Below are 24975 nucleotides of genomic sequence, written 5' to 3'. Positions count from 1 at the left end.
TGTCCGTGGGAGTGTGTGTGTGTGTGTCTATGGGAGTGTGTGCATGTCCGTGAGGGGGGGGTGTGCGCAGGTGGGAGTGTGTGCGCGTCCGTGGGAGTGTGTGCATGGGAGTGTGTGTGTGTGTCTATGGGAGTGTGTGCGTGTCCGTGGGGGTGTGTGTGCACGTGGGAGTGTGTGCGTGTCCGTGGGGGTGTGTGTGCACGTGGGAGTGTGTGCGTGTCCGTGGGGGGGTGTGTGCACGTGGGAGTGTGTGCGTGTCCGTGGGAGTGTGTGCGTGAGGGGGGTTTGTGCACGTGGGAGTGTGTGCGTGTGCGTGGGAGTGTGTGCATGAGAGTGTGTGTGTGTCTGTGGGAGTGTGTGTCCGTGGGAGTGTGTGTGTGTGTCTATGGGAGTGTGTGCGTGTCCGTGGGGGTGTGTGTGCACGTGGGAGTGTGTGCGCGTGCGTGGGAGTGTGTGCGTGTCCGTGGGGGTGTGTGTGCACGTGGGAGTGTGTGCGTGTCCGTGGGTGTGTGTGTGTGCACGTGGGAGTGTGTGCGTGTCTGTGGGGGTGTGTGTGCACGCTGGAGTGTGTGCGTGTCCGTGGGAGTGTGTGCGTGTCCGTGAGGGGGGTTTGTGCACGTGGGAGTGTGTGCGTGTGCGTGGGAGTGTATGCATGGGTGTGTGTGTCTGTGGGAGTGTGTGCGTGTCCGTGGGAGTGTGTGTGTGTGTCTATGGGAGTGTGTGCGTGTCCGTGGGGGGTGTGTGTGTGCACGTGGGAGTGTGTGCGCGTCCGTAGGAGTGTGTGCATGGGAGTGTGTGTGTGTGTCTATGGGAGTGTGTGCGTGTCCGTGGGGGTGTGTGCGTGTGCGTGGGAGTGTGTGCATGGGAGTGTGTGTGTTCCGTGGGAGTGTGTGTGTGTGTCTATGGGAGTGTGTGCGTGTCCGTGGGAGGATGTGTGTGCACGTGGGAGTGTGTCCGTGGGAGTGTGTGCGTGTCCGTGGGGGTGTGTGTGTGCACGTGGGAGTCTGTGCATGGGAGTGTGTGTGTGTCTGTGGGAGTGTGTGTGTGTGTCTATGGGAGTGTGTGCGTGTCCGTGGGGGGGGGTGTGCACGTGGGAGAGTGTGCGCGTGCGTGGGAAGGCCCACCCCTGTGCACATGACGACGCACGTCCACCTTGTGAGGCCCGGAGGCCTCCCCTGGACGAGCAGGCTCGCAGGTCCCGTAAACAGGTTGACCGCGTTGGGTATGTTGTGTGTGCTTTGAGCTGTGTTCTCACGACAGGGGAGGCCAGAGAAGGAGAACGCGGTCCAGAGACTCGTTAGGCAGAGAAAACGCATTTCCAAGACTGTGTGGCATTTCCCGAAAAGCATCCGCCTCGCAATGGACACGTGTTGTTCCGGGGTCGGCTGGTTGAGGGGCTGGGGCAGGCGGATTTCCGCAAGTTTATTAAGCAACATAAGCCCCCCTGAAGCGTTCAGCCTGTGGTAAGCAGCTCAGGGGACGTTCTGCCGGCTTCTGGGCACGGAATCACAGCCCCAAGGGTCCTGGGGTCACCACCATTTGCAGTGTCCTGAGGTCCTCTTGGGTCCCCCGCCCCGCGGACTGTGCCCACGTTGTGACGTTGCCCCGGTGCACCAGACGCAGGGCTCAGCCCTCACGTGTCATGTCTGCGTTCCCAGCTTCTCTTTGCACTTTGCTGTCCCCCTACGCGGTGACCGTTGCCCAGGAACGCTGCCACCCCCGCCCCGCCCCCGCTGGAAACTCGCGTCTGTGGGGGCCCCGAGAATCCCGTGCTCTGTGCTCGGAAAGCTGACGCGTCCTGGCCTTCTTCCCATTCCCCGCAGACCCCAGATGAGGGAGCCTGGACCTCCGTCTACGCAGCGGTCACCCCGGACCTGGAAGGAATCGGTGGCCGCTACCTTTACAACGAGAAGGAGACCAAGTCTCTGATGCTCACGTACGACCGAGATCTCCAGAGACAACTGTGGGCCATAAGTTGCCAGATGACCAGCATCACTGACGTGACCCAAGACACCCTCTTGGGGTAACGGCCACATTGGGAAGACCTCGCCTCGGGCCCGGCAAACGCAGGTCTGTGACCGATCCCCGTGTCTGCCTTTTCCACAGCGGCTGCCTTCAGGGCTCTGTCCCCAATGGTCTCCTGTCTGCTGTCCTTCCTTTGCGGGAAATCGGGGAACAAAAGAAATATTGAGTGTAGCCTCCAAGTGGCCGTGAGCCATAAATTGTGTGCCAAGTTTCTCCCAAGTGCCAAGAACCATTAAATGCTGCCTAACCCAAGTGTTCCATGTTTCTTGACTAACACACGGCAGGGAGTAGGTTTGAGGAGACACGTTCCAAGTGACACAGGCACTTTGACACGAGCATGAAGCCTCAGGTCTCCAGAGGTTTCTGGGTCCCATGAGTCCTTTGTTCTCCCACATACCCACTATTCTGGACACTCAGCTTGGACTCCTGGGTCCCCAAGACAGAGAGACATGAGCCTTCCTCAGTCTGTTGGGTCCAGGTTGAGGTGGAAACCCATGGTCTACTCCACACTTTGACAATGACCCTGCCCTGGTGCCACCTTCTGCCCGTACGTCTGCTGACATGAGCTCAAGCCCATCGTCATGTGGATATGACCAATGCCAGTCAGGGATTCCGTAGAACAGGTGGGCGGACAGGGTCCTGGACGGCACTCCCCATAGAGATCTGTAGGATGGGGAGGAAGAGAGGGGTCTGGACAGCTCTTGCCATGGGTTGTGTCCCCATGGGTTGTGTCCCTAACAGAACGCCTGTTAACGTTTCCGTTGGCACCCTTCCTAGAGACATCTGCAGGACCCGGTTTATACTTAGTCCAGGATACTAGACGAGTCTTAAAAATATGTAATGCCCAGTCGTGGGTGGTGACCACAGTTCATCAGAGCCCAGCTGAGCTGCACATTTCCTTCTGGTTCCTTGCATATCCGTAGGCACAGGCAGCTTGTCCACCAGGGACATGAGGGGTGGCACACGAAGTGGAAGTCAGGCAGACCTGGAAGGTCGTTGGGGTTGTGTCCAGTCGGTCTCTCTAGGAGGTGGAGTATGATCCGGTTCAAAAGATACCTGCACGTGCTACCCTCCCAGAACCTGTGAATGTGATGCTACTTGGAAAGATAATCTTTGGGAGGGAATTAGGACAAGCGGATCATCTAGGCTTCTCGAGGCAGACCCAACGTGATCCCAAGTTTCCTCTTCTGAAATAAGTAGACAGAGATTTCGTGACAAATGAGGAAGAGGTCATGTGACAATGGGGGCAGAGATTGGAGACACACAGCCACACACAGGGACTCCTGGAGCCCCCAGAAGGTGGAAGAGGCCAGAAGGATCTTCCCCGGGAGCCTCTGGAGGGAACGTGACCCTGCCCCGCCTGGCTCTCAAGAGCCCTGCCCCGCCTGGGTCTCCAGAGCTGGGGGAAGGTGAACTCCTATGCTTTTAAGCCACCAACCAATTGATAGGAATTTGGAACCTGATAGAATCTGATGGAAATTGATAGGACCTCATACAGCTCCCGACGCTTCCGAATATCTCACGCACTCTACTGGGCAGGATCCTTGACTTTAGGGCTCACCCTCGCCCCCAGTCGGGCAAGGATGGCTCCGTCCTCCATCTGAAGATGTCCTCAAATTCTAACAACGACAAACCAGCCGTTGGACGTGCAATAGAAAGGACACCGCAGATGGCATTTCTAGACCAGTGACCGCAGGCTGGTCGTCCCACTCTCCATTCCCTCCGTTGACAGAATCTCATCAAAGACTCAAACCCGATGTCAACTCCGGGCACATGCATTCTTTGGAAGCACAGCCCGCAGCTCTTCCAGTGTGGGGTTCACACTGGACACGGGGACAGGTGCTGTATAGTTCGCCGCTTGGATGGTCAGGGTGGATGGACTGGCGCCATGAGGCGTTCTCCTTCGGGAATGGAGCGTCCCTTAACGGGAACTTAATAAAATGCAAAGGAATGTCTTTGCTCTGGTTTGGGAGACGTGAGAATGCCCGGGGTGAGTTCTCCGTGTTTCCGTGGCCAAGGTGGTAAACCCTACAGAGACCTCCTTCTCAACAAAGATGCTGAAGATGTTTCTGAAGGTCCACTAAGGCTCGTGGGTTTTGGTTGCCCACTGGGGGAGCCTCTGAAAAGGATTGCTGGTCATCTCCAATTTCAACAGAATTCCAGAAGCAATTCTTCTGGATAATCAGCATTTCTGTAGAGCTTCTGAAGGCATCTTCTTGATCTTCCAAGGTCAAGGACCGCCCCCCCTCCCCTGAGCCAGGCATATTTGAATTACAGCTTCCAGCCCTGGGTATCGGCACGCCCTCAGACTGCTCAGATATCCTACTGAAGCCCTAGACTCCGGACTAATGTCTTTTAGAACTAGAATCCCTTCCTTGATTAAACCAAGAGCGAGCTGTGCCTCATCTAGTATTCTGAACAGCCGGGAATTTGCACCACAAAACAGAATCTTGAGTTCTGGAAGGTGCCAATGTTGGAGCATTTATATGTCATCAGAGAACCTATTACAGCTTGAGGCCATTGTACACAAATGCCAGCGACCGTGTCCGTGATCACAAAGGTACCTTCCAAGTCGAGGCTCAGGATGGCTCCTGGCCAAGCCGACATCTTCCACCACTGAGATAACACACACGCCGGGATTTGACAGATGCCACAATCCCAAGCTGAGAAGACGCGCTTCACAAACAATTTGAACGTTGTAGGACCCTGGCCTCAGATTCCTCCTCCTTGTTACATGACAGACCTTATGTTTCTTTTCCTCCCTGGAAGAGAGAGGGAAGAAAACAACAACATAGTTCTGGAGAAGGTAGCTTGTTCCCTCGACACCGGATCGTAAAATTCCTCGGAGACATTTCCCAGAAGCTGGAGAAATCATGCGGATCTCTGGGTGAGTAAAACGAAATCCGTGGCTTGGCAGGCACTGGAGGTCCTGGGTTTGAGCCTGTGGCTCACGTTAGGGGAGTGGACAGGGTCTCCGTGCACACTCCAAGGTGATGACTTTCCATCTGCGGGCAAGACTCGATTCGGTAGTTGGGCTCATGATGTGTGTTTGTCTTCTCGTTAAAGAGGTTCTTTTCTTCCCTCGGTGTAGCAACAATGAGCTCTGTTTGGGTTCAGCAGCGGGAGGGACCCCATCGTTCATTCATCTGTTCAGTCACTTAGTCAGTCAGTCAGTCATTGCTACAAGCCAGGTTCTGAGGAAACACAAGCTCACTCACGTGACCAAAGGCTGATCCGTGTAGTACACAGGCTCTATCTAGATGCCAACTGGATATTGAGGATGTCTGTACCATGAACAGGTGGCATGGGCACCTCTCGTCTTGGCTATTAGGAAACACAACCAGAGAAGGTGCACTGGGCTCCCTCCAAGGAAGGAGGCGGGATTGGGGGGAAGCTTCTTGGATTGGCCTATGGGTCAGGGAGGGCATTCCATGCTCATTTCCATTGGATCGGAGCTTTGGGAAGCGTGAAGTCTTGCATCGGGTGCCATCATTAAGCCTTTGGGTCTCTGTGATGCATCGTCTACTGAATGATGATGCTGACACCCACCCTGTCTGCACCCAGCTTTGCTGAGAGGACAACAAGACCCATGTATGCAGTCTGCTTAAGGGAAGTTCAGGAATAAATGTATGCCACCCGTGTCTTTGCATCCAAAGTCTGGATTTGATTTGCCATTCAAGTGGAGAAATCACACTTGACCCTTGAACCACAGGGGGTTAGGGCTGCCCAGCCTCTATGCACTCAAAAATCCACATGTAACTCTTAACCCCCCAACAACTTAACTGCTAGGAGCCTACTGTGGACTGGAAGTCTGACCGATAACGTAAATAGTCAACTAACACACATTTTGAATGCTCTGTGTATTATATACTGTGTTCTTACAATGAGATCAGCTACAGAAAATAAAGTGCGATTAAGAAAATCATAGGAAGAGAAAATACATTTACAGGACTGTGCTGTATTTATTGAAAAAAAATCCGCATCTCAGTGGACCCGCACAGTTCACCCCGTGTGGTTCAAGGAATTGTAGTGGCAGCTGTATTTTTTGTCATCTGCATACCGGAATCCTGGGCATTGGCTCTACATTTTTTGCTTGTTTACCAAAAGCTTTAAAAGCACAAACACAAACCCAGACTTAAGTCCCTCCTGGTTTCCAGCATGTGCCCTGAAGGGACAGTGCGTGAATGTGTGCGTGTAGTAATCTCTGGCTCTGAGATTCTTAACTAATGAAGTGCGTTCTCCTGTTCAGGAATAGAGCTCTACAAGTGTGTGCGTTTAGTTGCTAATCTATCATTTTTGGTTACGCCAGGTGTCTAATTTCTTCCTTTGCTTCTCTTTACAATTCTTTGCCTTCTTTCTGGGATGTATCGTCCGACTTCCTGATTTAACGAATGCCATTTATTTTTTGGTTTCTGGACGTCTAGCCTTCTGTGTCCCTCATTTCTCCCTCTGACTTGGTTTATGTCTCACAGATACCGTCGGCCATCCCTGTCTCCTTGTTTTCCTCTTTAGCCCGTGGGCTACTCAAGCGTGTGTTTAAATTTTCCCAGACGTGTAGATTTAAAAATAATTTTACTGTCACGAGTCCAGCAGTGCCTTAAAAACTTTGTTTGCTCTAAGTCACCCGAGACCCACTTACATTGTCCTTCAAAGAAGACCGTGTCGTACAACTGGTCTACCATGGTGCTAAGTGTGGCCAACTGGGTTTTCATGGAAAATATCCTGGAGAAAATCAGTATGGTAACTATGAGGGCCTTTTTTTTTGGGGGGGGGGTATTCATTTTATTCTTCTGACTTTATTGAGGTATAACTTAAGTATACACTTGATGTGTAGGGCACGGTGCTTTGACACTTACACTGGGAGATGTCTATTTTCTATAACTTGGGCAAAGAGTGTCCTGTTTTGAGTGAGTCTTTTTGCCCTCGCAAGAGGTTGGCTGTACATGGGGATTCAGGCTGCAGAAGTGAGTAATACTGTGTGAGTAATACCACTGTCGTGAGTTGGGTCCATGTCACCTACACCTGACGAGTTGTTGGCTTCCCTTCCCCATGGCCCGGTGGTTTTCCATTCTGGCTGTTCTCCACACGGTTCATGGAAACACAGAGAAGAGCACACTGAGAAAACAAATCTCCCCTTCACATTTGGCAGGACGATGCCAGCATGTTAGACATGTTGTAAGGCACAAGACAGGGCCACCTCATGTAGAATGTCCCCACGCCCACATGCCTTCTCAACGTCTGGCCCAGATGCAGGTGGACATTCTGTGTAACTAACCCGAGTCTAGAACCAAATGCTCTGTTGACACATAAATGCCATCGTTGCATTTTCCAGCCAAGCAACCACTGCATTAACCCAAGATTGCCCTTGGTTGCATCGTTCAACTTGTGCAGAAATTGACGTTGCAGCTGCTGGCATTTGAGTGAGAACACAGCATGCCTGGGGCAGCCTCTGTTTTGAGGCCGACACCTTCACTGGGGATCCCACACACAAGCATCTTCCTGCTTCATCGTCTCCAAGCACTGACATGTTCCAATGCCTATCACTTTCTTATAAATTGTATTATGTGGACACCACGTGGCTATCATTCAGTTTGACTATGGGGGTAAGTATCTATGATTTCATTTTAGGATAGTGCGGGCGCATTAAAAATGCATTCCTGGGGCACCTGCGGGGCTCAGTCGGTTAAGCCTCCAGCTCTCGACTTTGGCTCAGGTCATGATCTCATGCTTCGTGAGTTTGAGTCCTGCATCGGGCTCTGTGCTGACAGCTCAAAGCTTGCTTGAGATTCTCTCTTTGTCCCTCTCTCTGCTCCTCCCCTGCTCATGCTCTATTTCTCCCTCAAAATAAGTACATTCTTTCTCATTGACAAGTAGTATTCCATTGTATCTATAAACCACATCTTCTTTATCCATTCGTCAGTTGATGGACATTTAGGCTCTTTCCATAATTTGGCTATTGTTGAGAGTGCTGCTCTAAACATTGGGGTACAAGTGCCCGTATGCATCAGGGACTCCTGTATCCCTTGGGTGAATTCCTAGCAGTGTTATTGCTGGGTCATAGGGTAGATCTATTTTTAATTTTTGGAGGAAACTCCACACTGTTTTCCAGAGCGGCTGCACCAATTTGCATTCCCACCAACAGTGCAAGAGGGTTCCCATTTCTCCACATCCCCTCCAGCGTCTATAGTCTCGTGATTTGTTCATTTTAGCCACTCTGACTGGTGTGAGGTGATATCTCAGTGTGGTTTTGATTTGTATTTCCCTGATGAAGACTGACATTGAGCATCTTTTCATAAAATATGGCCCTTTGTAGCAACGTGGATGGAACTGGAGAGTGTGATGCTAAGTGAAATAAGTCCTACAGAGAAAGACAGATGCCATATGGTTTCACTCTTATGTGGATCCTGAGAAAATTACCAGAAGACCATGGGGAGGGGGAAGAAAAAAAAGAGAGGGAGGGATCCAAAACATAAGAGACTTAAAAGCTGACTATAAACTGAGGGTTGATGGGGGGTGGGAGGGAGGGCAGGGGAGGGTGGGTGATAGGCATTGAGGAGGGCACCTGTTGGGGGAGCACTGGCTGTTGTATGGAAACCAATTTGACAATAAATTTCATATTAAAAAAATAAGTACACTTTTAAACAATAAATAAATAAATAAATAATAAAAAAAGCATTAGTGGGTGCCTGGCTGGCTCTGTGGGCAGAGCATGAGACTCTTGACCTCAGGGGCATGAGATCGAGCCCCACGTTGAGCCTGAATGGTAGTTAAAAAAGAAAAATGCATTAGCATACATCCCTACACTGAAATATTATTTGACCATGAAAAAGGAAATATTAATACACACGCCAAGAACCAGCCTCCAAAACATCTTAACATACTTAAATCCATAGACACAGAAAGATTAGTGGTTATAGGGGCTGGGGGAGGGGGTAAAGCATGGGGTCTCCTTTTGGGGGAATGAGAATGTTCTGGAACCAGATGGGCATGATGGCTGCACAATGTGGCGAACGTGCTAAATGCCTCTGAATTGTGCACTCGTATTAACGTGCATAGAAACAGAGGCAAAGGTGTTCCGCAGGGTCCCCCTTGGTCTCCGTCCACCTGACCATACAAGCACTGTTTCCAGACTGGATGCTTTGAACACAGCTCCCGACACACCCTGGACAGCTACCTATCTTCCTTTTCAAACACAAAATCCTGCAATATGTCAAATGCTCCTTCGCATGTAGCATCGAGGCCCCAGGGGGAAAAAAACACACCTCCTCTCTTCAAAGACCTGTCTCCCTTACACTGAGGCTGCCTATTGAGAAAGTGTAAATATCTGGGCAGTCTCGTCTCAGAAAGGGCCCTGGTTAAAGCAGACCGTCCCTACTCAACCCCTGGCTTGGCCTCTCCTCCCTGGGGCCGTAGATCTGAATCCAAGTGGCTGCAGGCTGCTTTGCTTTTTTGTCTCCGACCTTCCCTCCGGCATCCTTGGCAAAGGCGAGCCATTTTAATGCTGCCTTCTAGCAAAAGTCCTGCCTCATGGACCCTCTGTGTCTCTGAAGGAAAGGGGACCACGTGAGCAAAGCCTTCAAAACGGGAACAAACAGGTTTCATCATTTTTGCGCGTCTTCGAAATCCTTTCCGTGGCACTTTTTATAAACACCGACACGGAGAGAAATACAGCAGTCACTTGCCTAAGAACCCAGGAAGCCCAGATGCTCCGCGCAAATGGGTGGCGGCCACAGGGAGTTATAAAAACGGTCCTGGGTGATGAACACAACTCAGGAAGCTGTCAGAAGGCACAGGATTTGCTTTCAGTGTGTGCCTTGGGTATTAGGAGAAATGGCTCGTGGTGAGGTTATATATGCAAAATAATTCCCCGACTGCAACGCCCAAAAGCACCGTCGGCCAGAACAAATAGCAGCCCTCGTGCAGAACGGCTGGTGGATGTGTTTCAGCAGGGACGGGACGACATCAGGACTTTATGAATCCCCAGCCGGAGGCCCGCGGGACAGAGCCAGGAAGTGTAGCCATGTGGGCAGACCTTGGATTCTTCAGACATTTGTTTCACAGATAGACACATGTATATGCATATGTTCATAGGCATATGTAGATATATGTATATGTGTGTAGTATCCCTGAAACAAATTTGTGAATCACACACACACACACACACACACACACACACACTTATACATGCATAATTTCTATGGGATGATATTATTGCATATGCTCAGGTGTCTCAGATATCCTCCATCCAGGCAAGCTTGGTATTTTGGGTTGGTTTATCCTGTGGGGCAGCACATCCTGGGCACTGTAGGTATTGGTTTCCACATGGCAGATCCTAGTAGCAAGCCCCCAGTTGTGACAGTCAAAACTGTCCCTCGGGGCACCTGGGTGGCTCAGTCGGTTGAGTGTCCAACTCTTGATTTCAGCTCAGGTCGTGATTTTCTCTTTCAGTTCGTGGGATCAAGCTGTGCGTGGGGTTCTGGGCCGACAGTAAGCAGCCTGCTTGGGATTCTCTCTGCCCCTCCCCTACACATGCACGTTCTCTCAAAATAAGTAAACATTTTTTTTTTAATGTCGCTAGATATCAGCAAGTGTCCCCTGAGGAGTAAAAAGTTGTCTCTGGTTGCAAAGCACTGCCATACCTCATGGATGGATAGATAGATAGACACATGACAGATAGATGGATAGATAGGTAGGTAGATAGGTAGATAGATCATAATAGATGCATGGATGGGTAGGTGGGTGGTTGGATGGATGGATGGATGGGTAAGTGGATAGATGGATGGATAGATAGATAGGATAGATATGATAGATAGATAGATATGATGGATAGATAGATAGATATGATGGATGGATGGATAGATAGATATGATGGATAGATGGATAGATAGATATGATGGATGGATAGATAGATAGATAGATAGATAGATATGATGGATAGATAGATAGATAGATAGATAGATATGATGTATGGGTGGGTGGATGGATGGATGGATGGATAGATAGATGATAGATAGATGATAGATAATGTGATGCATGGATAGATAGATATTGATAAGGGAGTATAACCAAGCTGATAGGTTGCAAACACCACCATCCCACCCCCAGGTGGAATGTGTGATATTCCTCAAGCACTCATGGCTGTCCAAGAACAAAGGAAAGGGGGAAAACAAATGGATAACTAATAGAGATCATAGTCCTGCAGGACCTGTGTCTCCACCTATTTACAAATGTCTTAGTAAATTATAAGAAAATGGCAATCTTATCAATAATCTCCAGAAACCTATAGACTCGATTTCCTGGACCGCAACATCACCCTCCCTTCCACAGTGATGTGGGGAACAAAGGCGGAAGGAAATGGCAGATAAAACTCAATTTCCTTCTAACCTGCAGCCCTTTGGCAAATCCTTGAGGCAGGCAGAGTAAAACGTTTCTCCAGAAACTCCCTACTGTCTTAATGCTAATGCTTTGCTAGAGGGAAAAACCACCTTAGCCTGACAATGGCCAAGCCTCCAGTATCCTGGGAGACTTCTTTGGCACATGAAAATCTCACTGGAAACTTCCCCTGGACTTTACTTCCCGCAGCCCCATAGTATATAACTAAGTCTCTCCTCAAGGTCCCAGGGCAGCTCTTCCTGTCCACAGGTCCTGCCCCCGAGCTTCAATAAAATCACCTTTTTTTGCACCAAAGACGTCTTCAAGAATTCTTTCTTGGCTGTTGGGTCCAGACCCCACAAACTCCACTGTCACCCCAAAAACCTCATCAGATATGATGGATGGATGGACGCATACATAGATAGATAGATAGATAGATAGATATAAGGTGAAAGGGCGGGTCTACGCCGGCTGACTCCATCTTGTTCTGTGTCCTTCACCTTGACCACACCTCCTCCCCTTGAGTAAACCCCCCCCCCACCTGCTTAACAGGACTCGGACCCTTCCCCAGCCAATCGGCTGAGGCCATAGCCATTACCTCACCAACTGCCCCTAGGCCCCAATAAAACCTTTGTCCTTTTGAAACTCGCTCTCTCTCCCTGGTATCTCACCACTGCGGTGCAGGTAGGGGATTGAGCTCGAGCTAGCTCGAATAAAGGCTCTTTTGCTTTTACATCGGACTCGGCTCCCTGGCGGTATTTGGGGATCACGAATTCTGGGCATAACAAAGGATGGATAGATAGACGGATAGATGACATAGATAGATAGATAGATAGATAGATAGATAATATGGATAGATAGATATAAGGAGGGATAGATAGATAGATAGATAATAGATGGATAGATAGATATAGGGATAGATAGATAGATAGATATAAGGATGTATAGATAGATGGATAGATGACAGATACATACATAGATAGGTAGATAGATAGATAGATAGATAGATAATACATAGTAGATAGATACAGGGATAGATAGATGGATAGATAGATATAGGGATAGATAGGTACATACAAGGGTGTATAGATAGATGGATAGACGATAGATAGATAGATAGATAATAGATGGATAGATAGATAGATAGATAGATATAAGGATGTATAGATAGATGGATAGATGACAGATACATACATAGATAGGTAGATAGATAGATAGATAATACATAGTAGATAGATACAGGGATAGATAGATGGATAGATAGATATAGGGATAGATAGGTACATACAAGGGTGTATAGATAGATGGATAGACGATAGATAGATAGATAGATAGATAGATAGATAATATATGGATAGATAGACATAGGGATAAATGATACATACATACATACATACATACATAGCTAGACAGACAGACGGCAGACAGACATACAGAATCTGTTATGCTGGCATCTGGGGCTGGGTGACTGTGATGTGGGGCGTTCTGGGCACCATAGGGTGTTGAACAGCATCTCTGGTCTCCAGCCATCACATGGTGTAGCAGCCCCCTCCTTTTGACAGCCCCCAAGTGTCCCTGGGGGTTGAATTGCTCCCTTTAGGGAACCACGAGCACCCCCCCAAATACTATGCTGTTGCAAACATTTAAAGCTATGTGCACTAGATTTTACATTAGCAGAGCTGAAGCCTCCATTAATATTCCAAGTGAGTTACGACTTCATTCCAGACCGAAAATGAAGAAATAAATTTTTAAAACAGTCCCTGAGACCCACAGGAGCTCAGGACCACTGCTGCTTGCTTTTGGGAGGAGAGGTGCCCCGGGGTGACATTCTCAGAGCTGTGAGGGTCTGGGATGCTGGGGGGAGCCCCACCTGAGAGCATGCACACTGCAGCCAGGTGCCCCCCTCTGAGGCTGCCTCCACACCTGTGCAAAGACAACGCCCTCTTACACTTGACATGGGGCTCAACCTCACAGACCATGAGCCGAAAGCAAGAGCCCCTGAATTCACCTCCTTCCTGACTGTGCGTTGACCGACCCCTCCAGCCTCCATAGAACGTCCCGTCGACATCATAATGCTTGCCAAGCTCCCTCACGTAAAAACAGACAAACAAAAAACCTTAATGCAGGCTCACAGTATCTCTGTAGGAGAATCATGCGTGCAAGTTGCTGAAAAACACAGGTTAGAGACATAAACCGTACAAGGACTGCACGGGGAGCCAGTGGGTGCGACCTGGAGGTGGGTCTAGAGGGAGGCGGGAAGGTCAGATAGACAGAAGGCAACGAGATGTCAAACGCAGAGGTTTAACAAGGCTAACCTGCTGGTTTCGCACGAAGGAACCAGGAAAACACAGGAATACACAAAATGCGCCTCTAGAACCTTCACAAAGGCAGGGAAACGGATCCTCCCCTGAGCCTCTGGAGCCACCCAGCCCCGCAGGAGGCTTGATTTTAGCCCCACGAGAGCCGTTGTCCAGACTTGCTGCCTCCAGAATGGCAGGACCACACATGCGTGTTGTTTTGAGCCCCTGAGTGTGGGGTCGTGTGTGACAGGAGACTGATCCGGCCTCCAGGGACACGCGCACACAGAGAATGCTGATTCTCCTGATGGTGGCCACGCCTTACCATCCCGTGAGGATCATCCCTCCATCCCTCCCGGACCCTCCTTTCTCAAAGCGCGGGAGCAGAGACGTCTTGCATTCTGACGCTGTCTGCAACATGAATTTTTCAAGAGCGGATTTCTGTAAAAGGTCCGGGTCCTGCAAGAGGGGTTACTGGACAAGATGCCACAACGGGGCCCCGCTTGCCTGGGAACAGCACCTTCCCCGAGGCCAGACTCACTGTGAGGTTGTGGAGATTCTAACCACAGCTTTTCAGACCCAAGGGCTGATTCAAAGACTACTCTGCACCAGAGTGCACACTTCCGGGAGGGGGGCGGGGGGGGGGGTATGTTCCCACTCTGCTGATTTTGCAGAAAAGATTCAGTCTCTTAAGATGCCTTCATCTGCCAGACCAGACCATCTTCCCCTGGGGACTCCTGACATCTGGAAGGGGGTGACTTTGATGTGGGGTGTCCTGGGCACTGAAGGTTGTTGACCACCATCTCTGGTCTCAACCCACCACATGGCAGCACCATTTCCCTGTTCCCAGGTGACAACCAACAATGTTACTTGAGGGCACAATCGCCCCCAGTTTTTAACCACTATCACAGATAGATGATAGATAGATAGATAGATAGATAGACAAGATATATGGGTAAGTGCATGGGTGGATGGAGAGATAGGTAGATAGATAGATAGATAGATAGATAGATAGACAGATATAAATACATACAAATATAGGTCTGAATTTGAAATACACATGAACTCAGAGAATGATGAACACCAAGGTAGAAATATGAAATCAGGCAAGGGACAGAAGTAGGTAGAGAAAGTTCATACAGGGTCATAGAAGGGATGATATCTAATCTGAGCAAGACCTCCCTGATGAGAGGGAGTGGGTCATACGTATATCTGGGATGGCAGAGTGATCCATCAGGATGTGCAAAGGCCCTGAGGCAGGGATCGGTTTTGTGATTCCAGAACCAAAGGAGACTCATGTTACTGGAGAGTCGTGAGGCCAAGTCCAAGAGACGGTTGTGTCCGCATGCAGTGTAAAGGGTGGGGCTGCCCAGCTGCACACCCACAACCCCAGGAGAGATGTGCAGCCACACTTTGCCTTGGTGTCTCCTTCTGCGAAGCCCCAGAGTAATGAGAATCACGGGAGCAGGTGCTCGACATGGTGATGACATTGTCACATTGTTGTCGAGCCTTTTCTCCTTGGGGGTTCTGGAGAGACAAGCAGGAGGGAGGACTTACACACCAGAGAGCCGGTCGTAGGCCCCGGTCTCCTGCAGAGCAGGGGGTAGGGCAGCGCATCCCAGGGCTCCTTGTGAAGTTGACCGAAGGCTCTTTGCCTCACGAGGTGCCCTAAGAAGACGGAGGTGACTTACCCCTGACAGCAGACCTGGGAGGGTAGGATCGGATTGCAAACAGGAAGATAGGTTTTGTAGCGAATTCACTGCATTGGGAGGGACCATCCAAACGTAAACAGCTCAACGTTGTTTCATGTACATTGTCAACATCGCCGATGCCTCAGGGTTCACACGGGAGCGTGCAGGAGTGTGTGTGCAGAAGTGTGTATGTGCACGTTCATGCAGGAATGTGCACGCACATGTGTGCACATGTGTGTAGGATGTGTGTGCACATGCATGCAGGAGTATATGCACGGGTGCGTGTGTGTGCACGTGCGTGCATGAATGTGTGTGCATGCGTGTGTATGTGCACGTGTGTGCAGGAGTGTGTGCGGAAGTGTGTGTGTGCACGTGCATGGAGGAATGTGCACGCACATGTGTGCACATGTGTGTAGGATGTGTGTTCACGTGCATGCAGGAGTATATGCACATGTGCGTGTGTGTGCACTTGCGTGCATGAATGTGTGTGCGTGTGTGTGTGCACATGCTTGCAGGAATGTGTGCATATGTGCGTGTGCGCATAGGAAAGTGTGTGCACATGTGTGTACGAATGAGTGTGCATGCTTAAATGTGTGTGAGAGAATGTGTGTGCACATATACATTAAATTTTTTTTAGTTTATTTTGAGAGAGAGAGAGAGCATGAGTGGGAGAGGGACAGAGAGAAGGAGGGAGAGAATCCGAAGCAGGCTCTGCACTGTCAGCACAGAGCCTGATGCAGGGATCAAACTCACCAACCATGAGATCATGACCTGAGCCAATATCAAGAGTCTGACGCTTAACCGACTGGACCACCCAGGCGCTCCTGCACACATATATTTATATGCCTATATGTGCATGCATGTATATATATATGAGTGTGCACAAGACTGTGCATGGTTAAATGCATGTGTGAGAGAAACATACACATGCATTTACATGCACATGTGTGCATGCATGAATGTTTCCATGTGCACGTGTGTGCGTCCATGAATGTTTACACATGCACGTGTGTGCACACATGCATGAATGTTTCCATATGCACGTGTGTGCATGAATATTTACATATGAGTGTGTGCACGCATGAATGTTTACATACACACGCGTGTGCACGCACGAATGTTTACGTATGCACATGTGTGCACACATGCATGTTTATACACGCACGTGTGTGCATGCATTAATGTTTACATATGCATGTGTGTGCACGCACATACCGCACTGTGTGCACGCATGAATGTTTACACGAGCAAATGTATGTGTGCAGGTGCGCACTTCATGTATGATTTTATGTTCACGTGTGTGTGTGTGAATGGTGCACCCAGGTGTGCGTGGGTATGGGGAACAGAGAGTTGCAGGGAATCACAGGGAGCCCCTGTGAAGGCACATGTGCACAGCACGTAGACATCCAGAAAGGACCCTCTTTCCAGCTTTCTAAAATACAGCCCGTCCGTCAGCCCGGAGATGAAGAGGCCCCAGGTTCATTCCAGCTGGGTGGTGATGAACCAAGACTGCTGTCAGGGCTGAGTGTCCTCGTTGACATTTCTCAGGCTCTTGCATCCGACCGCTGCGTTGGCTCCAGCCCTGCTCTGGCAGCGAGAGCTCCAACATGTCGGATAAAACACACGTGCCTGTTTCCCATAGGGTTAGGGGTAGGGCTAGGGGTTAGGGCTACAGGTAGGGGTTAGGGTTAAGGTTAGGGTTAGGTGATGGCACCAGGTTCCGAGCCCCAGTATCATCACTTTCCCACCATTCCATGACTTCCATCGCGAGTCAGCGCTGAGCATATAATGAAGTTCAACTTTTAAGCTGTTTTCCCCCAAAACAACCACAAAAAAATATGCCTGACTGTTCGTTCATCATTTAAAATGTTTCTTTTTTGTTGCTTAATCTTTGAAAACCCCGCAGAGCATGGATGAGGTATTATGAACCTATCGATTTGCATTTACCTTAAAGATAACTTTGGAAGGATTTTATTATTTTATTTCACTCTATTTTTATTTTGGTTATGTTTTTCGTGTTTATTCATTTTTGAGAGAGGGACGGGGAGAGAGTGTGAATGGCAGACCGAGAGAGGTAGACACAGAATCTGAAGCAGGCTGCAAGCTCTGAGCTGTCCGCCCAGAGCCCGAGGAGGCGCTCGAACTCGTGAATCGTGAAATTATGACCTGAGCCCAAGTTGCATGCTTAACCATTTGAGCCACCCAGGCTCTACTATTTTATTTTTTATTTTATTTTTATTTTTTGGATACTGAAGTTCACAGGCTGGATAGCTCTCTGTGTAAAGGACCAGAGAGTAGCTATTTTAGATTTTTGGTGCAACTCACGGATGCTGCTTTTTCAGAGAAGTTAGTCCCGGACCATGTGTAAAGGCGTGCACCTGCCTCTGCGCCAATAAAACTTTCTTGGCAAAAGTCCCAGCGCCATCGTTTGGTGGGTGTGGCTTTGCATCCCGTGGTTCCCACCCACTTCCTGTAGGGCAGAAATGCTTATCCTGCAACCCGCTAGGATCGCTGAGCTTTGCAGACTCAGAGCTGAACGTTCCCTGGGCATAAGGGACCTGCCTCCAGCGAGCTGCCACCCACTCCCGTAGGGTGGGGGCACCCCGCGTCCCCTAGCTGGCGCCACCCCCGGCTCCCCGTTCTCTGCTCAGCAGCCCTGCCGCCGAGCCTCCTACCACCAGGATGCACAGACCTTCCAGTCTCCATGCGGACAGAAGTCCCATCACACACAAAAATGCATTTGCTTTTGGATGTCCCTGACTTACTTTTTTTTTTTTTTTTTTTTTTTTTTTTTGCTCATTCCAGACCTCAACATGAGGACTTGGTAGTTTTTATTTTTCCGTTTATTAGCGGGGTTGAAGTTACAAAGCGATAATGCATTTTCCCTGGAAGCTTGGAGGCCCATGAGAGGCTGGCAGTGATCAATGTGGGGGCAACAGGCCAGGCCAGTGCTGCTCCCCAGGGCCCTGAGCTCATTTGGGGTCAGTGACGATGGATTCTGCTCCAGCAGCTCCCGTCCCAGGGCACATCCAGACGCTGGTGGTGACCTCCTCATACTAATCTATAAGCTGGGTCCCTGCTCCCAGGTCTGCTTCCCAGTAGAGCTCACCGCCTGCTGCCCCTTACCCACTCTGCCCCCCAACCCCAAGGAGGAGGGAAGAAAGGCTCTGCCACTGACCCGGCAGGTGGACGGGAGGAAGTTGCCCTGCTGCAAAGTGGAAAACACCTGTGCCTCAGGGTCCCGACAGGGTTGAATAATTCACTTGGTGGACCACACTGGGTTCGACGTAGACAGGAGGTCAGACTGGATACTGGACCAGGAAATTGAAATCATCCTGCAGACGATGGAGAGGAACCGATGTGGGTTTCTTTTTCTATTTTATTATTTTTATTTATTTATTTTACTGAAGGATGAGGAACCAACCTGTTTTCAAATAAGGGAATAACGGGATGAAATCGGTGTTTCCGAAAACTCACCTTGTTTTTCCTCCTGGTCCCCCATTTTGTTGCGTCTGAGAGTGAAGGAAAGGTCCTCGATGTCAACAGGGGAAGGTCACTGGTTTTCTAAACGGGCACATTCCCTTTGGCATACACTCATCAATTCCAATATTTTCAGGTGTGGGGACTCAAAAATGTTATGTCCACAGAGCTACTGACGAATGACCCAAGCTACCCTGTTCAGTAAAATGTGTAACGTAGCGATCTCTCTATTCACTTGGGAGGAATTTTCACACACTTGTGAAACGGTATATGTGTGCATGATGATTTCACACATTTCAGACGAGAACTCTGTGCCTCCAGCCACAGGCTGGGACCATTCGGTTAACCTTTCTTTGTGCTTCGTATCCATTGCTTTCTGAGATTGCACTGGACCGCAACATAGAGCAACGTCCTGTTAATAAGCCTTTTCTGCCTTCCGCTCCCAGGACTGAACGATGTTCTCCAGCCAGACACCAGACGTATCTAATATCCCTGGGGACTTGGGTTTCGCGTGACTGGGTATTTTGTTTGCTTTTACAAAAACAACTCTGTCTTCTCACTGTTGTGATCACAAGGAGAATTTCTGAAGCAATTCTTGTCTCCACATCAAGGCGGGCTTACCGCTCGTTCCCCAGGAGTTTCGTTGTTACCCAATATTACGGATTTTCAAGAAAATCGTGTGACGTTCTGTCTCAAGAAGGGCAGCGTCTAATTTCGCCAGGAGGCTTTTAGAAACTTCTGGAAATGCATCGAACAAAACTGCTTCTGGGGAAAACAGCAGAGATGCTTTATACGTGCTGACAGCTCCAGGAGCCCCTGGGAAGTTTTCTGCCCGTCTGACTGTTTCCAAGGAGAGGGGTTTCATTTCTGTGATGAAACCAAATAACGAGATCCCTCCAAACAGAAATATAGCCTCCTTCTCTCTCTTCACGGAGGCCTAAAATCCACTGAAATTGTTTATCACCTCCCGCCCTTGGTTTCCTTAGATAAATAAATTTCTTATTCTTGTGGGGAGATGGTAATTTTATTTGAAACACCATAAATAATGGCTCATACGTTTACATTTCACAAACGAAAGGAACAGCATCTTAGATGTTTGCCCACTTACTTAGTTCGGTGTCATTTAACCCTGTGTCCGGGCTTCAGAGGGGAAATTTGTTCATAGGGCGGAACACTTTCTGAGAATGCTGTTTTGTCCAAACCCTGAACCTTCATGGCAGCACATTATGGAGACGCAAAAAGCATACAGGGCAGAGCTAATTTAGAACCGAGTCCATTTGAGCTAGAATACAGTGGAAGAAATTTACTATAGGACATATGTTTTTATTGTGATTATCCATTAGCATGTGAATTAGCATAATATTTTTCAATTAGTATAATGTCCAATTAGCATAATTTTTAAGCTGCGATTTTTAAGCAATGTCTACACCCAACTTGGGTCTCAAACTCCCAACTCCAAGATGAACAGTCAGGTGCTCTGCCAACAGGGCTGACCAGGGGCCCCACCAATTAGCCCGGCACTTTTTTTTTTAGTTTTTTTTTAAATGTTTATTTATTTTTGAGAGAGAGAGAGACAGAGCATGACAGACAAGGGGGAGACAGAGAGGGAGACACAGAGCCCGAAGCAGGCTCCAGACTCTGAGCTGTCAACACAGAGCCCGAACTCACAGACCGCGAGATCATGACCTGAGCTGAAGTTGGACATTCAACCGACGGAGTCCCCCAGGCGCCCCAGCGCGGTACTTTTAAAATTCATCCACATGATAGCACATATCTGTGTTTTGTTCCCTTCTTATGGCTGAATAATATCCCGTTGTGTGAGTACAGCATATTTGTTTCTCTGTGCATCCATTGATGGACATTTGGGTCTTGTCTACTTTTTGGTTAGTGTGAGTAATCCTGCCGTAAATATCTGTGTACAGGTGTTTTCTGCAACATCGCTCAGCAGTGGAATTGCTAAGTCACATGATAATAATGCGTTCAACTTTTTAAGAGATGAGTACACTTTTTTTCCTGACGTGGTGGTATTGTTTTACCTATACCAGCAAAATATGAAGATTCTTGTTCTTATATGTCCTCACCAACACATGTGGTTATATGTCTTTTTATTTTTATTTATTTATTTTTTATTTTATGTTTAATATGAAATTTATTGTCAGATTGGTTTCCATACACCACCCGGTGCTCATCCCAAAAAGTGCCCTCCTCAGTGCCCATCCCCTCCCCTCCCCCATCAACCCTCAGTTCGTTCCCAGTTTTTAAGAGTCTCTTATGCTTTGGCTCCCTCCTTCTCTCTCTTTTTTTTTTTTTTTAAAATCATAACCATGTTGCTGTGTGTGTGTGAAGCAGGGTCTCATTGTGGGTTTTATTTATGTTTTCCTGATGAGTAGAGATACTGACATCTTTTCAAACGCTTATTGGGTTTTTTCTTGGCCTGGAAAATGAAACACCTCCATGGTTGCGGTAGAGACATGGTTTCCACTGTGTCCAAATCTCATGGAACCACATCTGATTAGCTGCCCTAAGGCACCATTGAAATTCACTCCTGTTTCAAGAGTCTAGGGAATGCTGGGGCACCTGGGTGGCTCCATCGGTTAAGCATCTGACTTCAGCTCAGGTCATGATCTCACGGTTCGTGGGTTTGAGCCCCACGTCGGGCTCTGTGCTGGCAGCTCAGAGCCTGGAACCTGCTTTGAATTCTGTGTCTCCCCCTCTCTCTCTTTCTCTGCCCCTCCCCCCACTCACAGTCTGTGTCTATCTCAAAAATTAATAAACATTAGAAAAAAATTTTAAAAGTCTAGAGAATGCCATGTAGTGGTGGGGCTTCTGGTATGTAGGTAACTCTAAAGTCTGTGTGGAAAGTGCATTAATCCCCAAACCGTAATAACCACTGATTTTTACTCAGTAAGCTTCAGAGAAAGATGTGGTCAAGAGCTCACAGATAATGGAGGGCTTGGGTTCCACGTCTTACATTCTCTTTCACTATTGCCACTTCTTTATTGTTTTATTTCCTTCTCTGTTCAGTGGGAGTTGTAACATTACCACCTTATGGGAGTTTGCTGAGCACCTATTATGTGCTACTTGGGAATAAAACAACCAAAGGGCCTCACTCTCATTCTGCTTATATCCCCCCTGCTTGGGATAGTGACCAACAAGCATAATGATGACATATTATTGTGTGGTAATAATCCATAAAGAAAGTGGTACGATTCTAGGGAAAAAAGCAAATAGATCAGAGGCGAAGGATCATGCGTGCTACAAGTCAGGTACCATTTGCAGAATTAAATAGATGGTCAGGTTCGATCTTATTGAGAAGATGAACTTCCATGAAATAAAGGATGCAGAACTTTGCTCTGTGAGAACCAGACATGTAGTAAGGGATCCAAATTTGTTGGTAGCCCTCACCCTCACCATCACCATCATCATCATCATCATCACCCTCACCATCACCATCACCATCATCACCCTCACCATCATCACCATCATCATCACCCTCACCATCACCATCACCATCATCATCATCATCATCACCCTCACCATCACCATCACCATCATCATCATCACCCTCACCATCACCACCATCATCATCACCCTCACCATCACCACCATCATCATCACCCTCACCATCACCATCATCACCATCACCCTCACCATCACCATCATCATCATCACCCTCACCATCACCATCATCATCATCACCCTCACCATCACCATCATCGCCATCATCATCACCCTCACCATCACCATCACCATCATCATCATCACCCTCACCATCACCATCACCATCATCATCATCACCCTCACCATCACCACCATCATCATCACCCTCACCATCACCATCATCACCATCATCATCACCCTCACCATCACCATCACCATCATCATCACCCTCACCATCACCATCACCATCATCATCATCACCCTCACCATCACCATCACCATCATCATCATCACCCTCACCATCACCACCCTCACCACCATCACCATCATCACCATCACCCTCACCATCACCATCATCATCATCACCCTCACCATCACCATCATCATCATCACCCTCACCATCACCATCATCACCATCATCATCACCCTCACCATCACCATCACCATCATCATCATCACCCTCACCATCACCATCACCATCATCATCATCACCCTCACCATCACCACCATCATCATCACCCTCACCATCACCACCATCATCATCACCCTCACCATCACCATCATCATCATCACCCTCACCATCACCATCATCATCATCACCCTCACCATCACCACCATCATCATCACCCTCACCATCACCACCATCATCATCACCCTCACCATCACCACCATCACCATCACCCTCACCATCACCATCATCACCATCACCCTCACCATCACCATCATCATCATCACCCTCACCATCACCATCACCATCATCACCATCACCCTCACCATCACCACCATCATCACCCTCACCATCACCATCATCACCATCACCCTCACCATCACCATCATCATCATCACCCTCACCATCACCATCATCATCATCACCCTCACCATCACCATCATCGCCATCATCATCACCCTCACCATCACCATCACCATCATCATCATCACCCTCACCATCACCATCATCATCATCACCCTCACCATCACCATCATCACCATCATCATCACCCTCACCATCACCATCACCATCATCATCATCACCCTCACCATCACCATCATCATCATCACCCTCACCATCACCACCATCATCATCACCCTCACCATCACCATCATCACCATCACCCTCACCATCACCATCATCATCACCCTCACCATCACCATCATCATCATCACCCTCACCATCACCATCATCACCATCATCATCACCCTCACCATCACCACCATCATCATCACCATAGTCAACAGCTTCATCAAGATCACCACCACCACCACCGTCTACACCATCACAATCTCCACCATGTGAGCCAGCAGATGGAGAGTCCTAAGTTACCCATGACCAGCTCAGATATGCAGCATCATGGAGGATAAACCCAAGACAAAATCCCGGTAGAAACAGCTACCATACCTCATGAGCTGCAAAGCATCAGGTAAAACTATTTTATCCTGTTCTATATTCAAAAATCATGTGGCTGGCAGTGCTGCCTTTAATCTGAGGCAGCAGCCAAAGACACAGAATGTGTCCAGAAATTCTGTGCACACAGCAGCACATTAGCGGTATGGCGGCTTGATCCGCTGCCTGGGGCTTGTGCTGTCTGAGCTCTAACACCTGCATTCATTAAGAATGGATCGGGACAGCAAGGCAGACTCTGCCCAAAGGGACCCTGACCTCCCACAGCTCCCTCTGTCCTTAACAAGTGCATCAAACGCTCATTTCCTAAAGCCACCAAGCAGCCCTCAGGTGACAGACACTTTGAGGAAAGCAGCAGAGGAGATGTACCCTTCATTCATTGTTTAGACTCAAAGTCCAATTTAATTCTCCCTGTAGCCCAGCCACAGAGCTCTGCTGAGCAATTGAACGGCATTCCGGAGTTTGAATAAGAGGTCAGCCACATGTAGAATGCAGGTCCTCCCGCAGTGAAGGTCCAAGAGAAAAAGGCACGCCACACTCAGCAAAACATTTATACGCAGGGATTCTTTGGAAAACACCATTTATTTCTGTAAAGCAAAGGCCACCTTCAACACATTCCCTATGCATGAGCTCTGCCTCACCACCCAGAACACACAAGCTGGACGAGTTATTTTCTCAGTCCTCTACCAGCTTCATAATTTCCTGGGTGCGATACCTCCCTGGAAGGTCACACTGCAATATGGCGCCCAATGGAAACCAAGTACCGTAAGTTTGCATAGCATAGACCTTTGCTGGGCACGGGATTATATATCCATCAATGGTTTGTCTTAGCTTTGTGACGTCTGGGCACATACTCAGTGGATTCAAGAAACAATACCAGCTCTGAGGGGAAAGCAGGTATTTCTGTAGACAGCCTTGGAGACACCTTCAATGCCTTTTTGTGGCCACTGTGATTTGGAAGCTTTCGATGACTTTTTTTTTTTAATGTTTATTTATTTTTGAGAGAGAGAGAGAGAGAGTCAGAGTGCAAGCAGGGGAGGGGCAGAGAGAC

At 48.7% G+C, this 24975-nt stretch overlaps 1 protein-coding gene and 1 long non-coding RNA gene across 6 annotated transcripts in view; both read left to right on the top strand.

The window, feature by feature from the left end:
• The window catches only part of DHRSX (dehydrogenase/reductase X-linked), a 228925-nt gene that overhangs the window by 142944 nt on the left and 61006 nt on the right, over positions 1–24975 (top strand). For 3 of the 5 annotated variants that reach the window (XM_058713713.1, XM_058713712.1, XM_058713714.1), the window contains one exon: positions 1824–2277. The exons of the other annotated variants lie outside the window; for them this stretch is intronic. In XM_058713713.1, coding sequence (XP_058569696.1) covers positions 1824–2027 — 204 coding nt within the window. In that variant the 3' untranslated portion in view covers positions 2028–2277. Of the gene's footprint in view, positions 1–1823; positions 2278–24975 lie in introns of those variants that run through there. 5 annotated transcript variants of the gene reach the window in all.
• On the top strand, positions 3694–19879 carry LOC131502756 (uncharacterized). Its single transcript, XR_009257164.1, has 2 exons — positions 3694–4912; positions 19312–19879. It is a non-coding gene; the product is annotated as an uncharacterized LOC131502756 (long non-coding RNA).

The sequence above is a fragment of the Neofelis nebulosa genome, chromosome X, assembly GCF_028018385.1.
Source record: "Neofelis nebulosa isolate mNeoNeb1 chromosome X, mNeoNeb1.pri, whole genome shotgun sequence".
In the NCBI taxonomy this organism is placed as follows: domain Eukaryota; kingdom Metazoa; phylum Chordata; class Mammalia; order Carnivora; family Felidae; genus Neofelis; species Neofelis nebulosa.
This window is presented reverse-complemented; position numbering and strand designations above follow the sequence as displayed.